Source organism: Fundulus heteroclitus, chromosome 12 (genome assembly GCF_011125445.2).
Source record: "Fundulus heteroclitus isolate FHET01 chromosome 12, MU-UCD_Fhet_4.1, whole genome shotgun sequence".
Lineage (NCBI taxonomy): Eukaryota > Metazoa > Chordata > Actinopteri > Cyprinodontiformes > Fundulidae > Fundulus > Fundulus heteroclitus.
Window position 1 is genome coordinate 25,171,977 of NC_046372.1, and position 21,617 is coordinate 25,193,593.

Sequence of the window (21,617 nt, forward strand, 5' to 3'; positions counted from 1 at the left end):
CATTAATCTGACTTGATGGAGGTTTTCATTTTCAGAGGCACTGAGGAAAAACATCAACACCTATTCATGGTATGAAGATTTATTTTGTTGCTCCTATTGTTGCAGCTGGATCTGCACTCGCACACAGAGACAGTGTTAACCTCGTTTTTGTCCTGCTGATGGATGAGATGTGACAGTTTGAGTTGTTGATTCTGTAATTTGACTTACAACACCCTGTGTAACTCCATAAACCTCCTCCCACACACATTTCTACACACACACACACACTTCCTGTTACAATTACATTTCTTATTCTGGCAGGTGACACTGATGTTCATAATTACAGAAAACTCTAGCAGATTTTATTTACCACAGCTGAGATTTGGAAAAAATCCAGCAAAGAGCTGAGAGGCCCTGAGAGATGGATCATCCTTCAGTTAAACGTCTCATCTTCGCCAAGTTTTCAGCTAACTGCTCTTTGGGAATCACCTTGTTGGAGCTAGAATCCTGTTTCCTGTCTATCAGACGGTTTATCTTTATTGTTGTTTATTCATTCAGTTAAAGAAATGGGGACATACTGCATCTTTATGACAGGATTAAACTAATAATCAGTCTGAAGATATAGAAAGAAAGCCATTTTAATGTAAAGATTATACATCCAATGTTCTGTTTTCCTCAGTTCCATTTATAATATAACACAGCCACAATTGATATTAAAGCACTTAGTGGCTCATGTAGAGACAGTTTTAACTGAATAAATTAGAATATAAAACTGATTTTAAGCGTTCATCAATACAAACTGATTGACAGAGCACAAAAACAAGTGCTATTTTCTGATAGGAGTACTTGTGTCATTTGACAAAAAACACATGTGGAGTTCCTCAAGGCTGCATTCTTGGGCCGCTTCTATTCAATATCTACACACTCCTCCTGACTCAGAATAAAAAGCATTACAACATTTCTTACCACACCTATTCCAACCACACACACATCTCACCTAAATCAAATACGTTCACTTGAATCATTTTGACCATGTTCCAGCGACTAAAATCACAGAAGTGATTGTTTTTAGTCCTAATAATACAAGGTTAGAGATCAGCACTAAAAAAACAAACTACAGTGCACCCCATAAAGTGTTTTAATTTATGTTCTGTTTTGGTATCTTTCTTGTTTTATTTATGTTATAGTTTATATTCTGTCTCAGTCTCTGATTTAAGTTCCGTTAGGATCTCAGCACTGATGCCTGGTCTGATCATTCACTACACACACCTGCCCAGCTCCACCCCTTCTGCAATTAACTCATCTGATCCACCTGCACCTGCTAGCACATAACCAGCCTTCAGACCAGCCATCAGTGTCAGATCATTTGAGCCAACTGGTGAGTTTTGTCCAGCGTTCTCTGTCCTGATTGACCTGTCGATATCCTATAACCTGTTTTTCCTGCCTGGTTTCGACTGCCAACTTGTTGCCTGACCTGAGTCTGTTTCAGGACTATTTAACCTGCCCGCCTGTGTACCGATCTGGATTGCTTCTTGACCATCAAACCAGCCTGATCTCGTTTAGCATGTAAGCCTGCCCGTGCAGCGAACCTGATTATGTCTCTTGACTTTGAGCACGGATTCTGCTCTTTACGTTCTTGCCTTTCTGATTACCTGGTTAATTGAGTCTGGACTGTTTTTGACCACAAGCTCCGTTTTGCCCTGTTACTATCACACACCAGCCTGTCCCTCAATAAACCTTCTCATACATACTAACTTGTCTGGCTGAATATTGGGTCCTTTGTTCCATTCATGACAATATCCTCTATAAAAACAATTACACTGTCCATAATCACCTGCCTAAATCTAGCCACCTGTTAGGTGACGGATTTGTTAGGGCAGCAGCTAGCCTAGCTAGGGGTATTGCTGACGTTCCAATTTTTGTTTTCAGGCATTTTTTACATTTCTTAATAGGCTGCACATGTAACATACCTTGTTTTGTTCATAACAATGTGTTCTGTTTTTAATTTCTACATGCAGTAGAGAAATAAAGCTAGAACGCTAGGACCGTATCGGCACGTGCTTTATTAAATTGGCACAGACATCAACACAGTGATATGCAGTCAGACGAAAAATGTGCTAAGTACAGATGGTCGCCACTCGTTCAGAAGAGTACGTGGAATTTTATTAGTTTTTGTTAACATCCAGGTGAGAAAAGGAGCTCCCAGGTAAAGCACTCCACACCACATTAATGTAAGAATCAGTGCGGGTGAAGATGCACCAGATTCTTTTATTATTAGCAATGAGTGCAGAGAATAGAGCAGTCAAACAATAATGCCAACAATATTAAGCAGTTATTCTGCACAACTGATCTAAGGAGTCCTTTCTGTCTACCTTGCATAGCCTAAACACCATTAAATGTGCCACAATACCAAACTCTAAATACGGCCTCTAAGGTTTTCAACAAGTGTTAAAACAGCGCCACAACATGTGAGTTTATTTTTCCTTATCATATTGGAAGATTTTATTAATTCCTTTACTGACTTTTATAAGCCTGACAATTTTATGCTTCATAAACTGTTATTCATTTAAATATACTGGTAGACAAATCCTTTTTTTTGCTGTAGAGCCCCCTAAATATCAGAGGGTTTTGTCGTTCTGTCCCTGTTTCCAGGAGTGTTGTTCTCTTTGGGCATTTGTGGCATTTCTTGTTGCTGTTGAACCCTTCCCGTTTAAAACTGGCTCAAAAATGTGGTGATGTAGTCGTATTGTAACACCTTCTACAGATTCAGCAGAACCCCTGATTGTCATGTAAATAAATTACATTTACATAATTTTTTTTTCTTCTCATTATTGACTAAAATTTCTGTCTGGACTTTTTTACTGAATCCGAACTGACTGCAGAGATGCTAACGCCTCTCTTTTAGGTTTACACTCTCTTTATTGTTACACATTAAGCTTTACTGTGAGACTTGTTACAAAGAAATATATAAATTCATTGTGATTGTGGCCTGAATGGAGGCGTGATAAAGAAACGATCCATCCCGTCAAATAATCCAGATGCTTTGCAGACGCACTGAGCCCTCAGCTGTGAATTTCTGACTTTAAGCAGATAAAAAAAAATCCCGGCATCGTGACACACTTCGCCTCACCGCCTGCTTCCACCAATTCCTCACACCAACTTCCATTTAACATATTTGGTTGTTTTCTTCTCTTCCTCAGAATTTATTTTAAAAAAAAATATTTAAATTGTCAACATGAATGTATTTGAAAATCTAATTTTTACAGCACATAAAAAAAACATTATCTTATCCTAAAATTTGAACAGTTAGTGTTTATTATAAATGTGTACTTGAAATATCAACACTAAGTTTTTTTTAAGAGAGTTAATTTGACACAAAAATCCGCACATGCATACAGTTTTCAGATCTTTATTTTTTTTTCAGAAACACGATATAAACACCAAGAATATTAGAGAAAGACGTCCAAATTTCTTCCCAAACACAGAGTGTGAGGCCAGAAACCCGGAGCTCTCAGCAAACTGTGACAACTGTGTTTGATCCGCCGTGGGTTTGTATTGTGTGCACATTTTATTCCCCTCGCCCAAAATTTTGGAGTGCACTCCTGATCGCTCGGTCCGTGGCAGGATGCTCCGGATGATCTGAGCTCAAATTTGCCTTTAGTGCGCTGCCATCTCAGGCCATCTGTAAAAAGATCAAATAAAAACAAAAACAAGAAACAGAGAAATAATAATGCAATAATGAATGCACGTTATTAAATATTTCTAAGACGGATTTAAATTATTTAGTTGCACGTTTTTGTTGTTTTTCAAATCAATTATGTGCTTTTTTTTTCTTAGATAGCAGAGTGCCACAGCGAGAAGACAATATACTGATATACTGGATAAAATGTCAGCAAAATGGAAATAAAATGTACAGCTAGGAGCGAAAAATTGACATGAATAAAAAAAAAAAGACATAAAGGCCGATCACAGTTTGGCACTGAAATCATAAAAAAAAAAAAGAGTGTTCAAAATTTAAGATTTCTCCTTAGTGGAAGTCTGATCACCACCAAGCTTGAGCCAGCTGGTTGCACACCTGTAGGCCCGTCTAACTTATGCTGTCTGGTTCATTCAGAAAACAAGGTGTTTCATTCAGTGTTTTTATGCAGATTTAACTTCAACAAGGGAGGACTGTTGGATTGGAGCTCTGCTCTCGAGTTCTCTGCTAACCAGTGAAGGTCCCATAACCTGACACGGCTCTTTAGATGACCGTTGTTTGGAAGACGTAACATTAAAACGTACCAAAAGCGGTTTAAACTTACAGAGAAAGTGCAGCCAGTGAAACCAACGCATACGTCGTCAAGAGGACTGCAGTCCTACACAGAGTGTGGCGAAGCTCAGCAGGAAGGAAGGCCGTCTCTATCTGATGTCCGCTCCACCCAGTGCCGATGGCCAGAGGCAGGAGGAGGCATTAGCCTGACCAGCATCCCTCCTCAGCAATGATGCGCTCTCCATGCATGACCCCCTGCCTGCACAGGACAGCTCCTTCAGCTGCAGGCTGCAAAGAGGGGCGTTATCCCAGCCTCTAGCGTCCCAAACTGAGCGCACAGCAGGTCAAACCTTCTGTCACGACTTTTTATTGACAAACTTGCTTCCCTGACGACATCTAGTGAAACCAGCTGCTTTTCATTCCACATGTCCATGCTTTTAATGCATTGCTGCTTCTACTGACTGAAATAGTTTGTCTCTCTGTAGTTTGGCTTGTGTGTGCATTAATTTTTTTTTACACATTTTGCTTTTTTTTTTTTTTTTTTACATCTGACAACATTTTTACACCAGGTTTTTATCGTAAATGTGTGTAGTGTTTTGTTCACCTCTCCCATTGTTGCTCTACTTTGCAGTTCCAATTATTTTTTTGCATCTTTATGGCCGTTTTTGTTCAGAATTGGGTTTACTGATTTCCCACTTTGCTGCTGCAACATCTCAGTTTTCCCTGCTGATTCACAAATCAAAGGTCATTCTGTTCTGTATTTGATGCAGCCAAGCTGTAAGAAGAAATTTACAAAGTTAAAGTTAATTGAGGAGTAACCAAGAAGACGATTAAAAAACATTATTCCATGCAAACATTAAAACTGCCCTTATTATACATGCAGACAGTAAAGTATGATTAAAGAACACCTAGAATAACTCAGTGTTAGTACATTCAAAGCCTTCAAGGTTTAAAGCTTTAAAGGCTAACAAGCAGCACACCAGTTTAAACATTTTTTGTTTTATTCTGAAAGTGCACACCCACAGTTATGGCCCCACTTCTGGGTTGTCTTTCTGAACAGAGCATCGAGGAGGAACCGGCCCGTTAAGTTAGCTGACATCATCCCAGGCTGGTATTTCTCACCTCTGCAGCTCACTCCCTTCACAATGCAGCAACTCTGTGCAGCTGATATTAGTATTGTTCTTAATATTTACAGGAATCTTTATCAAAGCTGGCAAGTTTGCTGTCAACCAAAATTAAAGGGAAAAGGGGCAAAATCCAATGCAAAGTCCCAAAATTTCTAGCAGATCTTTTTAATTAAAAAAAGTAGCAAGAATAACTTATTTTAAAAACTTCTTAACAATTCTTGTGTCTTCTGTTGAACAAAGTGGATTTGTGAATATCATTTAAATTGCTTTTTCCTTCCTTGAAAAGGTGAGAATTTGGGGGTTTTGCATTCAGTTTGCATTAATTAGAAGTTAATTATTGAATTTCTGCTGTTGTTGCTGTTTAAAGTCATTTTAAATTTAGCAAAGCACGCTGATGGGGGTCACTGGGTCATATTAGGATTTACTACCTATATGCACCAAAGACGATTTGTTGCATTTAAATCTCATCAAATGCTAAGAACTTTTATTTTTTATTTTGTTTAGCTTTTTAGGACGTGTTGTTAACATTCCTGTATGTTATATGTGAATTCTGAGCCGGTGTCTCATCAACATTTCATTCTGGTTACATAATTACAACAAAGATGCTTGATTATTCTTAATTATTGGTATAACCAAAAAAAGAAGCTTGCGTTTTGGTCTCCGTGAAAATAAATCGAATTAAATCTGAAGCAAAACGGAAGACGCTAAAGTTTAACCGTGCTGAACTCCGAAGCAGAGCACCTTTCGGGATTTCGCTCTCACCTGTTCCAGCAACTCGCCTCTCCATCCACATCTGAGCCGCTCGGTCTGCGCGCATTATACACTGGCGCCCCCTAAATGAACCCGGGCACAGTGCAGCCAGTCCATCAGTCAGTCAGTCAGTCAGTCAGCGGCGGAGGCAGGGAGCCGCTGTGGGTCAAACAGCCGGGATGTCCAGCGCGTCTGACCGGCGCGCAGCGACGGCTGAGGCGGCGGGAGACGCACGGCGGCCTGAGTCCGAGTCTGGAAGTCAGACAGGAAGCTGGCTTAATGAGCAAATTTAAAACGATCTCATGTGCTTGACTAAAGAAGAGAAGGACGCACGTTGTATTTACAGGTTGAGAAATTAAGTTTAATAAATTATACTAAAAATGCATTAATCCTGCTGCTACTAATAATACTACTAATACTAATAATGCATTCTTAAATCAAATCGCTCTTTAATTCCTTCCCAACATCCCGCTGCTTAAATGTCACTTTATCCCAATACGACCACCAACTATTGTGATTAGAATTACAATAATAATGAAAGGGGGCGGGTGTGTGAGAGACGGCGGGGGTCTTTATCCCACCGCACGTCCACAAATCGCATCAAATGACAGTCGGCCAGTGAAGAGTTAAAGGGAGGAGACGGAGAGTGACACGCCTCATTGGGTAGATTATGTGCCGCAAACAAAAAGTGTGTGTCTGTGCGCCAGTCAGCCAGAGAGCACCGGGCCCCATCTGCGCGCCTCACTCCGTCTCACTCTCTGTCCGCCGTTATCCGTCCAGCTCGGTGCGCCCTGCCAGGGAGAGCCGGGGAGGATCTGCAGCCCTGCAGCAGCAGCATCACTGTCACTGTCAGCGCTCCGGGGAGGAGGGGACATGTTCTGATAGGAGCAGCCCGGGAGCGCAGCGTCACCTCCATCCCTGGCATCCGCGCCCTCCTGCTAGTTTTCGGATTTCCAGAACATCTTTTTACCCTCGCTTTGGTTTCTCGTACGGGGCTGGAGACCGCGCTCTCCTCTCGCTTGTGGAATATTGCTCCTCTCCGTCGAGGAAAAGGTAGGTTGCTGCTTTGGTTGGGCCCGTGTTTATGGTGCTGGAACCCGCAGATGTTTCAGCTGCAGCGCTGATTTAGGGCAGCTTTGTGCCTGGCGCCGCGTTAGCAGATGGGTTAGAGGGAAATAAAAGCCCCCGCTCCACCGCAGCGGCTTTGAATGGGAGGGCGGCTGCTTTCCATTTTATGGAAGTGCAACATTTATTTCTCTTTTTTTATCTTATAGAATATGTTATCCAACGGGGCGCGCGTAAAAATAACCAAATATTTTGATTTCGCTATTATGCTCTCTGGGTGTGGAATTTATATAAAACGTTCATTTATAAAACAGTTTTAGTCTGTATGGGAGCGTAATTAAGGCTCATCTTTGAGAGCCGCTATAACTGGCTGCAACAATGTTGTAGATTAAAACGCTTCAAATCCGTTTTTGAAGAGAAAAAAGAATTTTACCTGATTAAGCTAAATTTTATTTTTAATATAAAAAAAGAAAAATCAGATCAACTAACAAATTAACCAATTTCTCTGCGTAACGAGTTTTAGAATATTAATATCAAATATATTTTCCACTGATTGGCGGAGGGAAAAAGTCCAAACTGATTTCTACTTTTTGCACCAGAGTCTTGCTTTATTTTGGATGAGCAGCTTCGCTTTTTGCGATTTAGGAAAATATTACAATTTATCGCCGAGGAACAATTGAGTGACGCCTGTGTGAAATTCATTATTTTTATTTTATCTAATTTAACGTAATTTTTTTAAACCTTCCAATCTTTTAACAGGATAGTGTCATATGTTGCCCACAGAAATCCTTAATTAGTCAAACATCACCTCTCCTTCCGGTTGTTTTTCATGGTCTTTTTTGGATGGTTTGAAAGCGCTGCGTCTGTGCCAAACAGCAGCGCATCAGGTGCGGCTTTCCGTGCGCATTTTGAGCCGGAAAAATGAGAGAGGAGAGGAGGGAGGGGACGAGGAGCCACATGCAGCCGCCTAAACGCACACATTGTGAGGTTAGAAAGGGAGAAAAGAAATAATTAACTGGTCGTGCTGCTTTAATTACAGTCTCAGAGGGGAAAGTGCTGGATTATGGTAATGAGGCGACATACGCTGCCGCTTGTAGGAAGGAGAGAAAGGCTGGCTGACATGAAACCGCTGACTTTGACGGTCCACTTGAAACCCATTGGACATGCCCACGCCAGTGGACCTCAGCAGCTCCCACTCAGCGAGAAATCTGTTATTTCTGCTTTGGATCGAGAATAAGGATGCTTTTTTTTTTTTTTACAATTATAAACTACGATTTTTTTCCCATCTATTTTTCCCATCCCATTTATTTTCTAAAAGTCAATTATGGAAATGTAGAGAGAGTACAAAAATAGTTTTTGGTAAACCGAGGCGAACCAAGTCGGGAGGATTTTTTATTTTTATTTATTTATTTTGCAATATTGCAAATTTCGTTTTTAGGACGCACTGGGAACCAAACGGGATGCAGTGAGCTGGAAAAGACTAACGCAAATATTATTACTGGCTTTTTTTTTTTTTTTTTTTTTTTTTAAAAACGCTCGTTTACATATAAATACAGTAAAGAGTAAATATAATTTAAAACAAATAAACTAAGAAGTTATAATTGTTGCAGCATTTGTATGAATAATTAACAAAAATAATTATTTTATTAGAACAAATAATTTTTAAAACACTTAACATTGCAGTAATAAAATTCCTCAATATAATCATTATAATAATCATTTTTAATTGTTTATTTTATGAATAAAATAACTGAAATTGTATAAACTCGGCATAATTATGCCGATGCAATTCTGGGCTAAATGGGGGATTGAATAAATTAAAGAAAATGTTGGGGGGGGGGGGGGACGACGCGTCGCCTGTCCTTTCTTTAGCATCAGCAGATATTTATTTCCAGGCATCAGGGACAGAGGAGCAGAAATCCACCAAACAGTTTATCCCACATTTAGAGCAGATTTTCCCGCAGACGGACTGAGAGCCGGAGCTCCAGCCGCGTTGCGCCGGCGTCTCCTGCGCCTGTGTCGGCTTCTCTCTGTGCGTAAACGCCGCGTTGCTCTTCTGCGTGTCCCCGCAGTGTGACATGGAGGAGTCCAGCTCGCAGAAGTTGGCGTGGGACGGGGACGCCAAGGCGGTGCAGCAGTGTCTGACGGACATTTTCACCAGCGTCTACACGACGTGCGACATCCCGGAGAACGCCATCTTCGGGCCGTGCGTCCTGAGCCACACGTCGCTGTACGACAGCATCGCCTTCATCGCGCTGAAATCCAACGACAAACGCACAGCACCTTACATCTTCCGGGTGGGTACAGCTGTTACGGCCAGTTCTTTCAGTGCTCAGCTGCAGGGACATCCTGAACCCAGCTTGCATTTCATTTCCACCAGCTTGAGTCTAAAAAGGCCTGAAGCTTCCCAGTCATTCAGTTTCTCGCTTGTTATACAGACTTTAATGTTTAATGTTTAACGTTCTGCTGTGCAGGTGGACACCTCCGCGGCTAACAGCACCTCGGAGGGCCTCATGTGGCTGCGACTGGTCCAGTCTGCCCGGGACAAAGAGGAGCAGAACCTGGAGGCCTACGTGAAGAACGGCCAGCTCTTCTACCGCTCGCTTCGCCGCATCGAGAAGGACGAGGAGCTCCTGGTCTGGTACGGCAAGGACCTCATCGACCTGCTGCTGCTCAGCTCCAGCCGGGCGCCGACCAAGAGCAAAGGTGAGCCGGCGGAAGTCGTATCCCGTCTGGACGGCAGACTGGACCGTCTGAAGCAGAGGCGGCCCATTCCCTGGTGTGGCTGTCTGTTTTCGATGTGACCCTGTTCCAACACAGCCGGCTCAAATGTTTGGATACTTTAGACTGCTAATGACCCCGGCATTGAATTCAGGGGGGTGTTAGAGCAAGGGAGCATCTAAAACAGACCGGATAACAGAACGACCTACATGATCTAGATGAGAATGTACACCAACACCGTGCTGAGGTTTCATAATTTCTCTCTCTCTCCTTCTCAGGTTCGTCCCACCATTCCTGTCCAGACTGCAGTCAGCGGTTCCAGTTTGAGTTCCCCTTCTTGGCCCACCTCCGCTTCCGTTGCACCAAGAGGCTGCAGAGCATCACCGAAGCCGACAAGGAGCCCGGCAAGGAGAGCGGCACGGAGCGGGCGAACACCACCCCGAGCAGGAGCAGCCCCAAGCTCGGCCGCTCGGAAGGCTTCGGCGGTCAGCACGACGGCAACAAGCCCTCCACTGACTTTCACAACCTGGCCCGGGACATGGAGAAGAACCGGAGCAGCTCGCCGAGCGACAAGGAGGCCGAGATCTGCAGCGAGAGCTCGGGGAAGAGGAAGTTCTCAGACATGGAGGACAGGGAGTCCCGAGCACCGGGCCTTCCGGCTTCCAAGTCTAAGGAAGAGCTGGCCAGTTCTGCGCAGAATTACAGAGGAGTGTACGGCCTGGAGGAGAACCACAGGTCCTTCTCCCCGCCCGGATCCACGGAGCACGGAGAGGTGAAGCGCAGCGCTTTCACCGAGGTCAAGAAGTCCCCCCAGAACCTCAAGCACCACAGCGGCAACAAGAACCTCCAGAACTCTGAGAACAAAGACGGCGGTCGCCCGAGCAGCAACCCTGTGGAGAAGCACCTGAGCATCCGGCAGGTGCTCTCCGAGACCCAGCCGCCTCAGACCTCGCCCATGGGCAGCGCCTTCACCTCGGTCGGCCAGCAGGGCGGCGGCAGCGGCGCCGAGAGGAAGAGTGCCTTCAGCCAACCGGCTCGCTCCTTCTCGCAGATCTCCCCTCTGGTGATGCCCCCCAAGCTGCTGGACTGCCACCCAGCGGTGGGCGACACCATCTCCTCCAACAGACTCTATCAGGCCGACCACCTCGCCGCCAAGCTGCAGGGCGCGGAGCTGGGCGCCAACTGCCCCGTGCCCGGCGCCATTGGCAAGCAGAACCCGTTCGTGTACACCACCGCCTTCTGGCCCAAGAGCTCCGGACCCATCCAGCTCCAGATGCCCTCGGCGCTCACGCTGCTGCCCCCGTCCTTCACCTCCCTCTGCCTGCCGGCCCAGAACTGGTGCGCCAAGTGCAACGCCTCCTTCCGCATGACCTCAGACTTGGTTTACCACATGCGGTCCCACCACAAAAAAGAATACTCCATGGAGCCTCTGGTCAAGCGGCGGCGCGAGGAGAAACTCAAGTGCCCCATATGCAACGAGTCCTTCCGGGAGCGGCATCACCTGTCCCGTCACATGACCTCCCACAACTGACTCTTTAAGATTATCGGAGGGACTTCTGCGTAACGAGGAACCGAGGACCTGCCTGGATTTACGTCCTCCGACTGGAAGTAGGCCACTAAAACCACAAAAACACCCCTTGCACTTATTTTCACCTTGGACACGTTGTTGAAATTCCTTTCGGGTGTGCTGACTGTTCCTCCCCCTGTACAAAACCACATGTTTTTCGACTGTGAGCAAATGCATTTTGACTTAAAAAAACAAACAAAACAAACTAATCTATTTATGAAGCACTTGAATCTTTGAGAATAAGGGAAGATTTAAATATGTGTAAATGTACAGTAAGTTGTATTTTATATCATGCAAATTCAAATATAGAGATGAATTACAATTGTAGTCACTCGTCCCGGTTTACACCACAGCAGTTGTTTTCTTTTTCATGTCTGCGATGTTTAAGGACACAAATTGGGGATTTTATGTGAGACTATATTTCAGAGTGCATGTAATATTAAATGATAATGATTTAAGATGCAGTCTATTCATCACAGTGTAAATAATTTGTTTTATTTGAAAAACAAAGTGTAATATTTTGTGTCAGTGGGGAATAGTTTCAGTGTTTCTTCCTTTTTGCGGAAATTTACTACTTGACAGTTTATCTAATCATGTTGAATGCATTGACAATAAAATAGCTTTATTTTCACCTGTGGGACTTCTGGGATTTTGTTTAATTCAATTTTACACACAACATATGTTCCAATGAAGTAGCACTGCTTTCTTTTACCTTTATAAAATTACACTTTAGCAAAATAAAATGTGCCCACAGATACCTAAAATATGCATATATTTAGTTTTTTTTTTTTAAGTGTAGCTCAAAACACAATAGCCAGATTATAAATATAAATGTGTACATATAGGCTCCATTATTATTATTATTATTATTATTATTATTATTATTATTATTATTATTATTATTATTATTATTATTATTATTATTGTATAGACATATTGTTTAATGTAAAATATAAATTAGAATCGTTTTAGTATTAAATACAATTTTTATAATATATTGAAACCTATTTGTATAAATCTATTATAAACCAATTACTGGTTTAGAATTAAGATTAAATATTCCTTAATCCTACAATGTTATTCCCCTTTTTTATATTCGGCACGCGTAATGGCGGCCACCGGGGTTCTGTTGGGAGAAAATCCAAAAACCTAAAGCGCAGGAATGACCCCAGCAGCCCTGGTGCCATCATGCAACCAAACATCTCCGGACATTTTTCTCTTTAAACAGTGGACTGCTGGACGCACACGTGTTCAGGCAGGCAGGGATTTAAGCAATTAAATCAGAATTTTCCCCTTATTAAAAAACAAAAAAAATGACACTTACATATTGACAAATGACACCCTAGTCGTGTTAAAATACCAAAAACAATGCGATCTCTTGCGTTACAGTGAGTTGTGTTCGTTATCTTCATAGCATAAAAAATAAATTATTTTATTCAAATCAATAATGACCAGACTGCGAGTGACAAGAGGCTATAATTAACGAAATAAGGAGAAAGAAATCGGAGCCGATTGGTCAGTTTCAGGAAACCGGAAATCCACCACGTGTGAATAATGGTTCAATGTCGCCACCAAGTGGTCAATGCGTGAACTACAGGCATAAAAATCAGGTTTTTAAACGCAGCTAAAAATATCATCCTGTGGAAATGAAGAATTGTGTTCTTACAGTATACAATGATTTTAGAGAGGGAGTAAGTCCAAAGATGGCCCATATGTTGGCCTGTAATATGCATTTCTATACTTTTTTAAGCTACCATCCAGCGGAGTATTTTTATTCTAGGAACATATTTTTGGTGGGGATGAAAAACAAGAATACGGATGTAGTGCAAAATACAGATTTATAAAACAGCACTATCAAAACATCTTGCTGCAGCCATGCACAGTAAAAGTAAACGACTGTGGAGGAGGAATTTGTTTTAAAACGTGCAAATATGGAGGAAAGAAAAGTCAAAAGAACTCAGTTGCTTTAGACCTCATTATGACGTGGAAGCTTGTTTTTGGGAGGAAAGATTTTTTATCGATTGAATAACAATTTTAATAAAATAGGAACATAAACAGAAAACCTGACGACGATGTGGTGCTGTAAGTTACAAATTTTTAATTTGAACGAAAGTTTTTAAGTCTGCCTAAAAGCTTAAAACTCTGTGAGCAATGAAATGAGACAAAGATTTATGTCCCAGGTTGTTACTAAAGTCACCGATCCAACATTAAAATGGTTTAAATACAGAAGATGAACGTAATGAACAGTTGCAGAAATTTGTGGCATTAAGTTAAAGTACAAATATATATATATATATATATATATATATATATATATATATATATATATATATATATATATATATATATATATATATATTTCATGACTGTTGGACTTAAACATGTTGAACCTACAGCTTCTGTTATTCCAATCTCTCTTTGCACTTAGTGTGTGACGCACTGTAAATTAGGAGGATTAAATAAAACAAAAATAAATGAATACAATTTAGCATATATTGAGTTTTTAAATAAATGAACCATAAAGGTTAAAATATACTTCCTGCTCTCTGACTTACTGGCATATAATTCTGTTGCCTTTATGCAGGTTTGTGTGTTCAGTGTTTTATTTGTATGCATTTAATTTATCACGATATTCTTATTAATTTTAAATTCTTCTCACCCAAATGAGTTTGTGTTTAACTCACCTTCTGGAAAAGAGTACAAACGGACATCAAGGTAATGCGATTCAGTCACTGACGTTCAAACAGCTGATTTCTGTGGAAGGAATCAGGTGAGAAATCAACCAGGATTCTGAAAAAAAAAAAAAAAAAACAGTCCAATATGTGACATTTTCTGTATTTTAGAAGTTCTGATAATGACAAGCTGATTTTTTTTTAATCAACAGCTAAAAGTGTCCAAACCTGTATCGAAACCATTGTTCTGGTCTCTGTTAGGTGATTTCCTTTAGCTGAATTTAAAGAGGGGGACGTACTTGTGAAAGCAGTAAATCCTCCCTGAGGCACTTGGATCGCTCACTGGGAAAAGGTTTGGAAAATGTGCTGCTGAGTCTAAATCTGGAAAAAGAAAGAAATCCGTCTGGAGCAGCTGAAAGACTTTGCAGAGACATGCAGAAACCACATGAAGAAGAAGAAGAGGATCCGGCACAGTGACGAGTCGCTCACCTCATGATGGATTACAGCACCGGTGCACATGTCCGCACGTTGCATCAACACAGCCTCCCCTGTCATCCAGGTCAGTGTCACCACAGAGGTATGTGACGGATGGGAGGGGGGGGGGGGGGGGGGGGGGGCAGGGCCCGCCGTCCGCACACCCACAAACACGCCACTGATATCCGGCGCCCTTCGTGCTTCTCTGCTTGTGTCATCGGGCCGCCTGTGCCCCAACTTCCCCCGCCAACATATTTGTCCCTGCATCAGTCAGCAGCCTGGGACACTTTATGTCTCTGCTAAACTGGTGCTTCCACCTGACCCAGTGGGCCCCCGTCATGTAATAAATCTAAACGTTTTGAGCATCTCAGTCAACCGACTCTAATCCCCAGGGAGCTGGCAAAGGAGGGATGTTTGTGATACAGCAACGCAAAGCAGAGTGTGATCCCAAAGCTCTCCCAAACCAAACTGGGTTTATATTCTGAGTCGGTCCAAGAGTCTCCACCCAGTGGAAGTGCATGGAAAGACCTTTCAATGCGGAGCAACGGTGGCTCCTGTCCGAGCCCCCTCCAGAGGGAGGGGTCTCTCACCTGTTGAAAACTCCTCTTTTTTACGTCAGGCGGTGAGACAAATCCATCAGCTACAGCTCAGGCAGTAAAGGTTAACTTCTGTAAAAGTAAATATTTTCAAAATAATTTATGGAAATTTTCTTGGGTTAAAACCTAAACGTCGATTGTTGCTTTAAATAAAGCAACAGTCAGAAAATAAATAGGACATGGTAACCATTAAAGAAAATTCTTTTAACTGTTCATTTGTTGCTAATTTCAGGGACTAATTAATCATTTCTGCTCGTCAAGGTGAAGCAAAAAGTCTTGTTGACAATATGTGGGAAGGAACTTTGTAGAATGGGTTCCAGCTTGGACTTTAAGCTTTTCTGTGGGACATATTTTTCCAAAATGAAGTTTCTCAGTCTGTAGAAATGTAAGCTACAGTTGCATGTTTAGGGTATTTTCTGCACTTTCATGGTTCAAGCAGAAATAGGAGGCACAGGAACTATCTAGAATTCACATTGGACTTATTGCACAGCTTTTTACACCATTTAAAAGTTAATTCAGAGTCAAATATCAGGCAGTCAACACTCTGGACACATTTAACCCTACCTAGTTTTATATTTAGTGTTTTTTTAACATCAGGCTAAATATTATATGAATTCAATCATGTACTATAAAATATGCATAGTTAAATAATGAAAATAAAATAATAATAATTATTATTATTATTAGTGGTAGTTTTGGTTTATATGTATAGTCAGTTACTGACAAACTAAAGTTAACCAATACAAGCAATGGCCTGATTTGGACTTAATGATGGGATGTCAAACATCTTCCAGTGGAAGCCATAATTTTATACAGATAGTGCAAAATTGACAGCAAACTATACATTTTAAACCCTTAATGATTTTCTTCAATATAAACCGGATTTGTCAATACAGTTGAAAACTATTTTCATCATGTCCGCCCTTAAATTAAAAGTAGCTTTTCCCGTTTTAGATGAATGCAAGAATAACAAGAGAATTACTACGTTACTATACCTTCAAACAACTTTAGAAAGCCCAACTGATGATGTCACAGCTGTGTAAACTATCAGAATAATTTCTAGATCAGATTTAAGTATAATCTTCATGGGAATCATCACCAATCAGGAAGAAGGTGGGTCATGTGACCCAGAAGGAACTTTTGGTGCAAAATGTGTGAATCTACCCCAGAACAAAAGTTAAATACCTCGTACAGATGGTGCCTGGAGCAACATCTGATAACATAGATAGACGATAACCCTAAATTAGCCAAGAAATGGATTAAGGACAAAAAAGTTAATGTTTCAGAAGGTCCAACATGACTTGATTTCAGTCTTAAACAAAATGTGTGGGCAGAGCTGACAAGGTGCCTCTGAGCAAGGTGGCCTTCAAACCTGACTCACGTCCAGTAGTTATTTCAGGAGGAGTGGGACAAAATTTCCAGTTAACTAATGTGAGACGCATTTGCAAAAATATTTGACCAATGTCATGAAGATTAAAATATAATTGTAAGGACATTTATAGAAACTTCTAGAAACTTTAACCAAAATCCTCTCATTCTTCTCAAATTGAGCAAACAAACATTTTTTTGTAATTGTGACCGACCGAAAACAGAAAAGTTTTGTCTTATTTAATGTGAGACATGGAGGAGAGTGGTTGTAAATGTTTGGCTGGACAGATTCATCTTCATAACCGCTTTTAAGGAAACATCTCTTTTAGTCACTGCCTTGTTGTTGTTGTTGAAAAAACGTTTTGTTCTTCTTTCCTTTATGTTCACTTTAATAAATGGTTAATTCAATGCTCCAATATGCACCCTAATACAGTGTTTGTAGGAATAACATTTAAACTGTTGATGCATTTCACGTATGGTGCATGTGCTACACAATGTCTGCCAGCAGGGGGCACATTTGAGTGATAATCTGAGGCGGGTTGCTACTGTACCCAGTGGGCGGAGTCAAATTCTGACTCCACCCACTGCACGCTGCATTCAGGGGCCTTTGTCTGTTTTCTTTCTGGCAAAATGACAGAAATCTGATGCTTAACGAGAATTTGTATCCACCAGGGTGGATGTTTCCGACGAGGCTTTAGGTATTTTCAGTTGAACCCCTCCTTTACCGACATTATATCCTCAGTCAAGTGAGACGGAAACATTTTAGTGAAACAACAGATGGTAAAGACTGGCTAACCTTGTTCCCAAAGCATTTGCTAACTGAATCAAGCATATTTTTTGTGTTTTCACAGTTCTGATATTCAGGCAGTGATAGAAATGATCAGAAAAGCACTGAACTCTCAGGTAGCCTCTTTACACCCATTTTAATATGTTTCAAAGTTGATCTTCAGGTTGTACCACGAGGCCAAGGCCTCCTGTTGAGACCTGATTAGGGTACTGCTGCCTCATCATTATTTTTCAACGGTCTAAATATACACAAACACTGTCGCCTCTTGTGTTCTATTTCCGACCCACAATGCACTCAATCTACAGGTCTGCTGACAGAGACAAATTTACACATCATGTCCGCTCTGTGGCGATCGCTGGGAATGCACATCACAGAATGTCTCTGGTGGCCTCTGCCTGGTTGTGTCTGACTTCTGGAGCTTTAAAAAAAAAAGTGCTAAAGCCAAACACAGCTTTTCTCTTGGACAAGAGAAGTGCTCCAGCAACTGCATGAACGCCCCAATGAGGTGATTTACTCTGAGCTACAAGCTGAAAAGTTGACATTAAGCAAGACAATAGTTGACATTCTCTCCATTGGAAGGGAATGACCCCAGGAGAAGACGATGGTGTCTCGTCTGCAGCAAAATAACATTAAGGAAACAAAGATGTTTTCAACATGTCAGCATGTTGGTGAAAGAGTTGGTGGGTTTGAGTAACAGAGTGCAAGAAAAATTCTTCAGGAGCTAGTAACTTATAATTTTTTTTAATTCAATTGAATTCCATTTTATTTATAGAGCACCAATGTGCTCTATAAATAACATATCATCTCAAGGTTCTTTCCAAAGTCAGACTCCTTCAGATCCTCCAGGTTGGTGAGAAAGTTTCCTCTCTAAGGAAACCCAGCAGGTTGCATCAAGTCTCTCCAAGCAGCATTCACTCCTCCTGAAAGAGCGTAGAGCCACAGTGGACAGTCGTCTGCATTGTTGATGGCTTTGCAGCAATCCCTCATACTGAGCATGCATGAAGCGACAGTGGAGAGGAAAACTCCCCTTTAACAGGCAGGAGAACCTCCAGCAGAACCAGAACCAGGCTCAGTGTGAACGCTCATCTGCCTCCACCCACTGGGGCTTAGAGAAGACAGAGCAGAGACACAGAAAGCACAGAAGCTCACATTGACCCAGGAGTACTTTCTATGGGTAATGGCAGACTAACTCCATTGGAGTCAATAATCTTTATTGTCATTTTGTGTCATCATAATTACATTTCTAATGAGACAGACAAATAATGCACAAAGATTACAGAATCAATCAAAAGATTCCCAAACTTTTTTTTTCTTGAGACCTGCTAAATTGTTCTTCATTGTGTGAAACAATGACAATAATTTTCTATTCTATTCTATTCTATTCTATTCTATTCTACTCTAAAAGATATCTAGGGTCTAGCCAGCACACAACATGGCATTATCTTTGTCAGTAATCCATTTGTCTTGTCCTGCACTCACAAAAAGCCAAAAGCACGCAATGTTAGTTACTGAAAGGATTTATCTTTCTTGTGGCCTTTATTCATATTTAGACAGGAAATGGTCAGAGACAGGGGGCCTGGAGACAGGCAGCAAAGGTCCCAAAGTCGGCAATTGAACCCTGGATGGTTGTGTGAAGGACTAAAAGCCTCTGTGTGTGGGGCGCCCCTCTACCTCTAAGACACATTCTGCAGCACAATGTTATTTTTTTTGCTAGTTAAAAAAGACCTCCCACTGTTTCCAGTAATTTGCTATGTTATTGCAGAACACAGGGAGCTGGATGTACTCAGCATTTTTACTAAATATGTGTCATAAAGAAAGGACTTGTGCTGAATTTCCTTGCAAGTGCAGCTCATAACTCTAATTTGAAGTGTGGCTGTAATAATCCAGATTATGACTGAACTGTATTGTACTTTCAAACACATTACCTATAGTTTTTCTCATCATTTATAGTTTGTTAAACATCCTTCAAACACCCATACCATGCTGTTTGCCACACGTGATCATCATCCAGTAAACTTCTTTATCCAGTTTACCAAATTATGTGCACCAAAAGTACATAAAGGGCCAGATTTTCTAAGGGTTTGTACAGATTAAAACAGGTACAACATCATTAGTGTGTACAAAGCTGATCTTCAAACCTGGAGCAAAGCAATTTGCGTCTATAAAATGAGCAGAACAGTGAGAGCAAACATTTTTGGCCTTCATGACAATATTGATCACATGCTAATGACCAAACACCGCAGATTTATGGGAGGGGAAATGTAAATGTAAATACTTCCCACTAACAAAGTGATTTTCCAAAGCTGAAACTGAGAGTTTCTGCCTCTATATTCAGTGCCTGTGAAAGTCAGATGCAAACAAAACACATACAATGCCTGCGGAGCTTGTGGACAGAAAGGAGGCGCTGGTATAATGACAGAAGAACATGGGACATATCTTGACTTTCAGAAATAACAGTAGAATAATATTAGTGGGGAAAAAGAGGCGACCTCAGAGAGATGCACCAAGCTCCCGTACAGCGGCCTTCAGGTTCTCCTTCATAAAACGGTGAAATTCTGGGACCATTTTAAACGGGAACAGATTGTCCTAAATATGGACTGTTATTCTGGGATGTGTCATTCTAGAGCAGCGGGTCCACAACTTCTCCATAACTCCCTCTGTTAGTGTTCCAATGCAGGCTCTGTAACTTCCATCCATCCATTTTCTCTTCCGGCTGATTATCCATGCAGGGCCGCGGGGAAGTTGGTGCCCATCTCCAGTGATAAACCGTGGACCTATTTATGTTATTATATTCTTTTATGTAGTTATTATCATTATTACGGAGGTTTCAGTCAACAGGTCTTGACCACCGTCACTGATACACAAACCACTAGAATAATAATAAATGGGGATAAATCTGATTTTTCAGCTGAAATATTTTCTTATTAAAGTGAGACACAAAATAAAAGTTTTTCTTCTCTTTTGCAGAATGTCTGCTGACAAAACAAATTTCTTTCGTTATTAAAAGAAATAATTAATATTTTCTCTAAGACAACGTTTAACAGCATAAATTCTCCATTCATTAAAAACGATTTTGTGCGTCCTTATGTGAAGGATTTGGTCTTCCTCTTTCTTTGACAGCAGCTCCTAAACTGTAATTTGCAATTTACTCATTTAAAAGGTGCAGACCAAATCTCTTTGTACTTCTTAAGCAATCTTTGGTGATCAGGTGCAACACGCTCACTTTTGGCTCTCACACTTTTTTTGACGTAATTTAGCGGTCATTATTTGGAATCTTTGAAAATCAGGCCCAAATTGTGCTGCAAATACAAAAAAAAAGTAAACTCCATATTTTAATCTCGGTTTTTAAGAATTTCTGCAAATTTCTGCATCAAACAAGCTGTTTTGCAGCCCAGTTGCTGTTCCTCATTTGTCATTCAGAGTCTGAGCGTGATGACACCAAAGGTGGTCAGATTACTTTAGTGCACATTCTGCTGCTGAGCCACGGTCCTTTACTCCTTTTGAAGTACATCTCCATGACAGCCGTGGCATACAGTTTTCTTAGAGGCCGGGGCAAGCATGTTGTCCCCCCCCCCCCCCCAAACCCCAACCTCCTCTTTCCTTAGCGGTTCCTCCAGCCCCCCCCCCCCCTCTCTCTGTCATGAAAGCTAAGCCAACTTTATCAGTCACAATAATGACCGGAGCGCCAAGCCACTCTCTCACTCTTGGCTCAAGTGTGGTTCACTTCCTGGCTAAAACTGAAAAAGATATCTCACTCATGCACAGCTGGCAGCCGTCCACTTCAACCTGCCAACAACACCGGAGAGACACGCCGATGTGCTTACACAGAAAAACAGTCACAATTTAACAAAGAACAGAGATTTACATGTACCTAAAAGAACAGAGAAACACTTTATACATAAAACATGACGTATCCGATAAAACTATCCAAACAAGAGACCCAATCAAACAATAAGAAAATAATGTTAAAAAGACGTGTTTAAGCAAATAAAAAGCCAAGACTTGATAGAATTGATAAAGTTAAATTTGCCCATTATGTATGAGCTGCAGTGGACAGTAAAGTTTTCATTCTTGAATTAAAGGAGCCAATAGTTTCTGAACATGTCAGGTTTTAGGCAGCCGGTCCAGATCTGACGGAACATATGAATGAAATGCATGGGAACATCCACTGGGACAAAGCCCTCTGGTTGTTTTTTTCACAGATTATCTGTCTAATTTTTTAGACTGTTTTAATAAATTTAAAGAAAAAAATACATTACAGC

General features: G+C 41.3%; 1 protein-coding gene and 1 long non-coding RNA gene across 5 annotated transcripts; one reads left to right on the forward strand and one right to left on the reverse strand.

Annotated features, from left to right (window-relative positions):
- Positions 1 to 3,374: 3,374 nt before the first annotated feature.
- Positions 3,375 to 14,558, reverse strand: LOC110368699. Of its 4 annotated transcripts, none has more exons than XR_004932092.1 (6): positions 14,359 to 14,558; positions 14,143 to 14,212; positions 6,118 to 6,357; positions 4,833 to 5,003; positions 4,281 to 4,516; positions 3,375 to 3,661 (listed from the first exon to the last, which is right to left on the reverse strand). It is a non-coding gene; the product is annotated as an uncharacterized LOC110368699 (long non-coding RNA). The 4 variants fall into 4 exon arrangements; XR_004932091.1 differs by having other exon boundaries at positions 14,143 to 14,248; XR_004932089.1 differs by lacking the exons at positions 14,143 to 14,212; positions 14,359 to 14,558 and adding an exon at positions 6,439 to 6,638.
- Positions 6,806 to 12,089, forward strand: prdm8b (PR domain containing 8b). The gene is made up of 4 exons (XM_012865269.3): positions 6,806 to 7,158; positions 9,243 to 9,467; positions 9,645 to 9,876; positions 10,170 to 12,089. Exons 2-4 carry the CDS (start codon positions 9,249 to 9,251, stop codon positions 11,420 to 11,422), a joined length of 1,704 nt encoding a protein of 567 aa, XP_012720723.2. The 5' UTR covers positions 6,806 to 7,158; positions 9,243 to 9,248; the 3' UTR covers positions 11,423 to 12,089.
- Positions 14,559 to 21,617: the final 7,059 nt, after the last annotated feature.

Excerpts from the sequence above, each read along its gene's own strand:
- prdm8b (XM_012865269.3), top strand. The coding sequence starts at position 9,249 with ATGGAGGAGTCCAGCTCGCAGAAGTTGGCGTGGGACGGGGACGCCAAG. Across the intron at positions 9,468-9,644 it reads CAGCACCTTACATCTTCCGG|GTGGACACCTCCGCGGCTAA; the intron begins GTGGGTACAGCT and ends TCTGCTGTGCAG. Across the intron at positions 9,877-10,169 it reads GGCGCCGACCAAGAGCAAAG|GTTCGTCCCACCATTCCTGT; the intron begins GTGAGCCGGCGG and ends TCTCCTTCTCAG.